General features: G+C 36.6%; 1 protein-coding gene across 1 annotated transcript in view; it reads left to right on the top strand.

The window, feature by feature from the left end:
• The first annotated feature begins 6 nt into the window (after positions 1-6).
• NEMF (nuclear export mediator factor) overlaps positions 7-9,583 on the top strand; it is a 50,658-nt gene continuing 41,081 nt past the window's right edge. The window contains exons 1-4 of the mRNA XM_032344157.1: positions 7-326; positions 1,161-1,229; positions 1,372-1,474; positions 4,311-4,436. Of these exons, the coding sequence (XP_032200048.1) occupies positions 268-326; positions 1,161-1,229; positions 1,372-1,474; positions 4,311-4,436 (357 nt within the window). The 5' untranslated portion in view covers positions 7-267. The remainder of the gene's footprint in view (positions 327-1,160; positions 1,230-1,371; positions 1,475-4,310; positions 4,437-9,583) is intronic.

Genomic DNA, 9,583 nt, shown 5'->3' with positions numbered 1-9,583 from the left:
CTAGTCCGTCAGCTTTCTAGGAAGAAGTGCAGTTTCAAGAGAATAGTTTGGATTTATTTCGAATTGTTTCGGTATAACAAAAAGCCAGCTGACGGCGATTCGATAACCCAAATCTTAGGAGGTGTGACGCAAACACCTTCGCTTCAAGGAAATTTGGGTCTTCTGCGCGGCCGTAGATTTCGGCCGAGTGCGCCTGCGCATAAGAGTAGCGGCGTTGAGTCAGGCAGTCAGTGGAGAAAACTGCGGTAGCGACCCTCAGACCTCGCCATGAAGACTCGCTTTAGCACCATAGACCTCCGCGCGGTACTCGCGGAGCTGAATGCCAGGTACTGGGCGATAGGTGACCATGCTCGTGCGAGGAATGCAGAAGGCAGAGGCCAGTGCTCCAACGTGGAAGAAAGACCAGTCTGATGTTTCCCCTTAATCCTTTAGTGCTGACTTCTGCGGACTTGGCTAGGCCTGGGTGGGCGAGCGCGTGACATCTTTCCCGTGGCCTTCAGGGCACCGGGGGCACCTCAGCATCCGCGTGCCCCACACCCTACTCTCACGGGTTGCTTGTCTCACCAGGTCTCGTGTCGGGCTTTGGCGGGGCCCTCGCCGAGCTCTCGCCTTGTTGGCCTCAGTTGCCCCGGTCTGGCAGCAAACATTAAGTAAAACGAGAGTCACCGGGTGAAAGCCAGAATGCCCCAGGAGTCTTTTGCCCCAGGGGTTTCCAGAATGGAGGCCTGATGAGATGCTCCTCCTTACTCCTAAGAGAGGGAATGTCGGCGTCCTAGCTGCAAGTAACAGATTCTAGTCTGGTTTCTATTCAGCTGTGTGAGTTTTGTCATTTTTTCCAGGGTTTCATTTACCTTTTTTTTCTTTTCTTTTGTAATAAAGTGGATTAGATTGTACTATATTTCCTTTAAAATATTGGGTCATTTCAAGGACGCAGGGCATTGCCTGGTTTTCTTGGGGCTGGCATACCACTTTTGTTCATAAAAAGTTACGGTTAAGTTTTGGGCCGAATGCCTGGGACTTTTAGACTCTGCTCCCTGGTTGACTCCATATCCTTAGAGTTGAAGATCCCCTCTTTCCAAGGCTCTGCTTCTGCCTGCCCCTTTAATTTCTGTGAAGTTCTGTATTTCAAATGTTGTTACATGTTTCCTTTCTCTTTGCAGCTTAATAGGAATGAGAGTAAACAATGTTTATGATGTGGATAATAAGACCTATCTTATTCGTCTTCAAAAGTAAGAGCATTTTACAGGCTTGTTTTATCTTTGGTAATTAAATATGAGATTATTAACTTTTTTAACTTGCATTTTTAGTCTTTTTTACTGAGTTAATATTGACAAATGCCCTAAAGAAAAATTTAACTTTTTTCTTCTACAGACCAGACTTCAAAGCTACACTTTTACTTGAATCTGGCATACGAATTCACACAACAGAATTTGAGTGGCCTAAGAATATGATGCCATCTAGTTTTGCCATGAAGGTAAACTTTACGTTATACTTGAAGCTAAATTATAAGGCCCTGAGATTGGTCACTAACGATTTAAGTTTTAAAACGTTTGACTTTCCTTTACTATTGTGAATAAAGTAGAGATAAAGTAGAATAGTTGATAGATACTGGGATAAACAAAGTAGCTATTTATTGACTTTTTCCTGTTACTCTTCGCTGGCATTCTGGTCCAAATCTTTCTGTTCCCACAGTCACTATTCTAATTTGAGCTTTCATAACATTCCTTTAAAGTCCCTTAATTACAGTCTACTTCTTGCTATGAAAACAGTTGTGTCAGACCAGTGTTAACTTTTCTAAAGCCTCCTTTTCATCAGTTTTTCACCTGAAAAAATCACCAGTTTTATGTGATTCCCTAATTTATGAACTCATATCCTATCTATATCCTGTAATTCTTGGCTTTCTATGATACGCCTTACCTCCCCTTTCCTAGTTTTCTGCGGCTCACTTTTGAGCTACCAATCTGTATTTTGTTGGAATACTCAATGACATTAGTATGTTACCAATCATATCTTTTTACTTTTCACTTTTCTCTTTGCTTTTGTTTTTTATTAAAATTGAGATTCTGCATTTGTGGACGAGTTATCTATCCATTTGTTGACATAACTGAAAGATTATGTGGTACAGAGGAGGAACATTAGAATCAAATATACCTAACTTAGAGTTAATGATTTTGCCGCTAAATAATTTTATAACCCAGAAAAGGTACTTAACCTCTTGAAACTTAGTTTCTTTAAATGTAAAATGTGGATAATACCTCCCTCATGGGATTATTGGTGAGGATTAATTGAAGTAACATGTAAAGCACCTAACACAATGCCTGACACATATTAGGGCTCCATATGTATTAATTTCCTTCTTCCTCTCCTCCTCACTTTCCTTCAGAAATTTATTTGTTTTGGCATTGTGTTATTTCATTAGAGGCTTTACAGAGAAGAATCTTATCCCCAGCAACTTAGAATCTGTTTTGGATTACAAGTTAGGTAAGTGTTTCCCAAATCACAAGGCCTGTCACAAAATTATCAAAACTTAAAAGTTTAATATACTTAATAGTAACCCTAAATGGTTTTTTGGGAATTATCCCTAATGGTGGCACTTGGTATTTGTATAGCACTTTTCAAAGTAAATGAATAATGTATATTTTAAGTTGTTTAATATATCAGTAGATATGAAGAACAGTTATTTTAGTTTTACAGATGATGTAACAGATGATAAGATATATGACACTGGGATTGTGGGAAAATCCCCAAATTAGGCTATACCAATAGGAAGCCAAATACCCTAAAAAGAGTTAGAATTTTATGAGTTAGGTGGAGCAGACAGTGTTAAGCACATTACAAATAATTTAACTAATGCTACTGTTGTATGCTCAGTTTGTGGTAAATCACAGTGATTGTTCCTCATTCTCATATTTGGGGATCCCAGTTAATGCTTTGTGGCACCGACAGTTGTTTTCATCAAGCTGCTAATAGGGAAATAAAATAAGCACTACATATGTACCATATGCCCATCTATACTCATGATAAATAATCTTCCCTTTTCTCCATTACATGATGTGGATTTCTGTTCCTTTCAAAAATGCCTTTTATCTCCATTTTGACTTTATTTTTCTTGAATAAAAACACTACTGGGGGACTCTGGAAGGATTGTGATTTTCCCCTGGGGATTTAAAAATAGCCCTATATGTAGGTCACTGTTTAAATCAAAATCATTATAGACCACTTGTAAGTCAGAACTATTGAATATAGGAAGGCGAGATTGTTAGAAGTTTGAAAAGTCTTATTACATCTGCCTGAATATATTAGTACATAAAATGAAAATTTTAGTCAATTTGAACTATCAGGTCTGGGGAAGAAGTCTTGGTTATCAAAGAGTTGGCATTCTGAAATTGATTATATATTTCTTTCTTTTGATTTTTTTTTAAGGTGACTTTATATTAACATCTCTGTAAAATTTGTCTTGAATTTAAGTCTTGAAAGCATTCTATCTTACTGGTCTTGACTAAGGGGTCTTTCTAATTCAAGAATTAGAAACAATTGGAAAATTTTGGGGGGCACTACAGAGTAGTCTTATTTCTGGTCTGTATTATACTTAAACATTTGTACTAAAGGATGGTACATAAAATCTAAAGCAATAGGTGCTTACCAGGTAATTTGTGTTTGGGTTTAAAAATGTTCATTTTATTTTAATTGCTAATAAGAAAAGAACATCATGATTTAGGGATAGGAAGAATGGGATTTGATAAGGAATGGGAGTTAATACATTTGGATTTGAGCTAAGTTGATCAAAACCTTTGGAGACGGTACCAGAAAAAATCTGTCTGGGTTGGATTAATAGATTTTTGGGAATAGAAGGTAATTGGTTGTATGCAGAGGACTAACTTACAGAATACCAATAAGCTCATGGTTCAGAATTTGTATTTGAAGTAGAAGATTAGTGGAAACCACTAATTAATTTTGAACACAAAGGAAATTGGGGATACTTAAAAGATGGGACTAGAAAGAGGCTTATAAGGTTATAGTTTTGAGTGAGGACATCAGGGTAAGAAAAAGGGATTTAACAGTGGTATAAACAAAATAAATTTCTCTGTAGGTCTGTCATTGTCTTCTTAAAAATATAAAATACTGTTTCAGAGTTAGTAGGGTCGTCTGAAATAAAGTGTTTTCCTTAGATTATCATCTGCAACTTTTGTTTACTACTTTTTAAATGTTATTACTGACGGTAATGAAAAGAGGAAACTTACTTACAAACCAGTATCAAACGATTAGAAATTGACTTCTGTTTAAATGACTTTTCTTCTGTTTTTCACTAGTGTCGAAAACATTTGAAGAGTCGGCGTTTGGTCAGTGCAAAACAACTTGGTGTGGATAGAATTGTAGACTTTCAATTTGGAAGTGATGAAGCTGCTTATCACTTAATCATTGAGCTCTATGATAGGGTAAGTTAAATTTGGGGAATGATAGCAAGGATAATTGATCATTATATTGTTACTTATTTGTGCAATGCTGTTGTACTGTAAAACATGGTCAGGGAATCTTCTGCCCCTTCCCTTACAGGCAACTGCAACTGCAGCCCATCTGAAGTTGATTTTTGTATGTGGTCTCAGGTAGTGGTCAATTAAAATTTGTATGATACCATCTTTTAAAAATTTTTTTAAAAACTTCTTTGTTTGGAAATGACTAGATTCACAGGAAGTTGCAAAGATATGTCAGTGTCCCTCAGTTGCTACATTTTACATAATTAGAATACAGTATCAAAATCAGGACTAGTGTGCATCTAGTTCTGTGTAATTTACCACCTTTGTAGATCCATGTAACCACCACTGTAGTCAAGATACAGAATTTTCCATTACCACAGAGATCTTGGTGATACCACTTTATGGTAATATCCACCCACCCTACTTCCTCTCACCATCCCTACCTCCTGACAACTACCAATCTGTTCTGTCTCTATAATTTTGTCATTATATTGGGCCTTCGACAATGAGGTCAGTTTCAGAACCTTGCTTGAGAGGACATATCAGATACTCTTAAACAGGAGTTGTTAAACTGCCTGTGTCTCCTTTTTATAAAGCTCGTGAGCTTAAGAATGGCTTTTATGTTTTAAAAGGGCTCTTAAAAAAAAAGAAAAGAAGATGCAATTGAGACCATATGTAGCCACAAATGCTAAAATGTTTACTATTTTGCCTTTTACAGAGTTAGCTTTTTTGGTATCTTGACCCCCTGCTCTTATAAAATATATTGACTCGCATCCAAGCCAGTATTGCTTAGACAAATGCCAAAATATATCAGGGAACCAAATTAGAATTTGTGAGACTTAATTTAATCTAGAAGCAGATGCTTTTATGAAAATAGAGTGCCAACCTGTGATCTAGGATGATCAGAATTAATCACACAGGACTAAATAAGCTGGAGAGAACCTAATTGTGGTTAATTTTTTTTTTTCAGAATGTTGTTAGTGTTATTTTTGTGATGACTGTCTTATTGTAGTATATGATAAAGCCCTTTGTCTTTCTCTTGATCTTTAGTAGTTCATACTTCTACAAATTGAAGTGATCTATTCCTTATATGGTAATTTGCTCTCATTGGGGTTATATTTTATATGGAATAGTAGTGTCCACAAAGCTCTCCTGAGAAACTGGTTTTGTACCTTTTCGGTGGCACGTAAGGTCTTAGCTTATTTGTTGTGAGGAAGATCACATCCGTGTAGGTTTGAGTAACTTTAAAGAGAAATTTACCTATGTTTATAGGTATACCACAGACATAGTGAGTAGTGGAGGTTTTTTTGTTTCTTTGTTTTTCTGTTTTGGTTTGGTTTCATAAGCTTTGAGTTATAACCAAGTACTAACTTTTAAATCTCTGGGATAACAAACTTTTGAAAATAAAATCCCAAATTTTTTATCAATTCTCCAGGCAGCAATAATTATTACGGCTTTAGTGACTGCTTCTTACCTTGTGGCTCTAGATTTGCTGACTGTAAGGAGATTTGTATATGTTAATTAACATTTCTTGCTGTACCTATATAAATAAATCAGGCCAAGATGCAATGAGAGTAGCTTATGTGTGTGTTTATTTGTCATCAGTAATTTTGGATGTTATGATCATGAGAGGGGACTGTAAAAAAAAAAAAAGTATCCATTTGTCTCTTTGAAAAGAGACAAAAAGGACAAAATGTAATTTTAGTATCCTACTGAGTGCTGTCTAGTAGGCATTCCTGGGCATTATCTTTTTCCTTAAGGATGTGTAGCTTTAATTTGGTATTTACTATTGGTTAGGTTTTTTTTTTTTAAATGATTCTATAAAGGTAGATTTTAACTTGTAGAAAACTGATAGCAGTACAAATATTTCTTGCATCATAGCAATGAAAATAATTGCATCCAGTAGAGATTCAAATTGTATCTCTCCAGAGAAAAGATATCCCCAAAGGTTGGTCTATCTTACTGCCTTGAATTGGCAATCTTATACAATCATTCTCTTAGTTACTCTAAATATTTCACTTATTTCATTTCTCTTACAATCAGTTTTACCATCTAGTTGGTTCAGTTGTTAATTAAATACTCTTTTTGCAGTTATAAAAATAGTTCATTGTCTATCTGTCTAATAGTTCATTGTCTGTCATCATTGTTCCTAATGAAATCAGTGTCAGTTCTTTTGAAGGTAACCTAGGCTTTTTATCTGGTGCTTTAAAATTTTTTCTCTTCGTGTTCAGTTTTCAGTTTTGCTGTAGTGCGCCTAGTTGAGTTTTTATTTGAAATTATCTTTTGGGGATTCATAGCACTTCTAGAAATGAGTTGATGTTTTTCATCAGTTTTGGGAAATTCAGCCATATTTTCTTTGACCTGTTTTTTTCCATCACTAATTTTATTGCTATTGGACAAGAATCATTTAGAATTGCTTTGTGTGTCTGTTTTTAGTTTCTGTTGTTTCTTTTTATTTTAATTACATTGTGTTGTCTCCTCACATGTCTGGTTATTGTATTGTGTTGCAGGCATTGAGTAGGAGAAACAATAGTTACATTGTGAGATCTGGAATGATGTTCTCTTCCTCTAGAGAAGATAATTGCTTTTTACAAGTAGCTAAAGACACAAATAATACCAGATTACCTCACTCCAGTTAAGAATTGAATTGATTAGAAGCTGGGCCTGGAGAAGCTGGTATATTCCCGATTCATCTCTTCTCCTGAGACCTGAGATGCAGCCTTTATGACTCACTATTCAGAGTTGGATTTACAGGGTATCTCTCCCTCCCCAACTCATCTTTCACTTGGACTCCAGTTTTTATTCCCCTTAGTTGTCCTGTAAGTTTGTCAGAATTTATGCTCAGCTTCTCAGCCTATCAGCTACTTCTTAACAGTTAGACAAATGATCCTAGGGGAAAATTAGCCCCAAGAGTGGGACTTAACCTTTCTCAGTTTCCTTCCCCTAGGATTTGGTCCTGTAAATGTATACTGTCTTGGTTGCATTTTTTATTTCTTCTTCTTTTTTTAAAGATTTTATTTATTTATTTGACAGAGAGAGACATAGCGAGAGAGGGAACACAAGCAGAGGGAGTGAGAGAGGGAAAGGCAGGCTTTCTGTGGAGATGGGAGCCCGATGCGGGGGCTCGATTCCAGGACCCTGGGATCATGCCCTGAGCTGAAAGCAGCCGCTTAACGACTGAGCCACCCAGGAACCCCTCATTTTTTATTTTTTAAAACACAGGCTTTGTGTATTTTGTCCAGCTTTTCTATTTTTCAGTAGGACAGTGGTTGGAATTAACCTAGTCTACCATTTAAATTAAACATGTTCTTACAAGTAGTATATGAAAACATTTTCCAGAATATAGAGAAGTACATAGAATTAAAGTGGAGGGTCTTATCATTCCTAGCCCAGACCATTTCCTCATCCCAGGGTAACCACTGTTGTGTTTGGTCTCCTATTTATGGTCTCTTTCCCTCTCCCCACCACCACAAAAAAAATTTTTTTTTCATTTGGTGGGGGAAAATCTCTAGAATGTAACTAATGGCAGGCATGCTTCGGCTTCGGTCTCTCTAGGTGACCAGTCATATACCAGGTATGGGTCTTTGCAGGGTTTTTTTTTTTCTTTTTCAGTTTGTTTGTTTGTTTGTTTAAGATTTATTTATTTGAGAGAGAGAGAATGAACATGTGGGCAGGAGTTGAGGTGATGGTGGGGCGGGACAAGGGAGACAGAATCCCAAGCAGACCCCCTGCTGAGCAGAGCCAGACACAGGGCTGATCTCATGACCCTGAGATCAAGACCTGAGCTGGAGTCAAGAGTCAGACACTTAACTGACTGAGCCACCCAGGCGCCCCTTTTCTTTTTCAATTTAATTTAGACCTTAATGATGCATAAAAATTCTTTCTATACAATGACTTTGTGTAATTTTTACTGTAATTTAAAAAAATCTAAACAAGCTTTTTATTTTGTAATAATTTTAGATTTATAGAAAAGTTGAAAAGGTAATACAGAAAGTTATCATATGCCCTTGGGGCGCCTGGGTGGCTCAGTGGGTTAAGCCTCTACTTCGGCTCAGGTCATGATCCCAGGGACCTGGGATCGAGTCCCGCATAGGGCTCTCTGCTCAGCAGGGAGCCTGATTCTCCTCATCTCTCTCTCTGTCTGTTTCTCTGCCTATTTGTGATCTCTCTTTCTGTCAAATAAATAAATAAAATAAAAAAATAAAAAAAAAAAGAAAGTTATCATATGCCCTTCATGCAGTTTTTCTTAACATCTTACGTAATCATAGTCCATGTGTCAAAACCAAGAAATTAACATTGATGCATTACTGCTAATTAAACTGTATATCCTTTTCAGATTTTACCAGTTTTTCTAGTTACATGTCTTTTTTTTATTCTGGGACTCAATCCCGAATACCCCATTGCATTTAGGGCCTTTATATTTTGAAGGGTTTGAGCAATTGGCATGCATACTGCTAGGTTTCTGAGGCCCAGTTATTTATGAGTTGGAAATAGAAAATAAGGATTTTGTACATGGGAGTATGTGCTTGGGAATTTTCAGTAGTCACTGTGGTATCTAAGAGAGGTAGGTTGGTTGGTGGTTACAGTAAATCTTGAAGATTGCTCTTTCCTCAAACCAAGGTTTGATCTCCCAGCCTTCATGTCTGGAATTTTGATGCATGGTTTATCTAGAGTTGATCAGACCTTGGGTAAAGAGGTGATTACTACTCAGATTCATTTAAGAAAGTCAGCTTATTAATTTATAACAAAGTTTCAGTAAGAAAGACTCTGGAGAAAGTAAGTTAAGATCAGAAAGTAGTTTATCAGAGTCAAGCACAGCATTTCCCAAAGTATGTTTCTTAGATACCATCTTCCATAGCTAATAAGTGTACCTAGAAATATGGATCCCCTAGCCATTAAAATTTGAGGACCTTTGATAATAAAGTAAGATAAAATTTTTTTAACTCTAGGACTTACCAGTGCCTTTAATATAATAATGTGATGTGTATATCTCCTAGAGAAGGATTTGTTAACTTAGAATTTCCAACTAATTTGATCACAGAATTTTTTTAGAGGTGGGGGAACCATCTTACAGAAGAGTTTTGGGAAACCTTGATTTAAGGAAAAAA

The sequence above is a fragment of the Mustela erminea genome, chromosome 5 (assembly GCF_009829155.1).
Source record: "Mustela erminea isolate mMusErm1 chromosome 5, mMusErm1.Pri, whole genome shotgun sequence".
NCBI lineage: Eukaryota > Metazoa > Chordata > Mammalia > Carnivora > Mustelidae > Mustela > Mustela erminea.
Note: the sequence above shows the minus strand (reverse complement) of the source record. Positions and strands in the feature narration are given on the sequence as shown.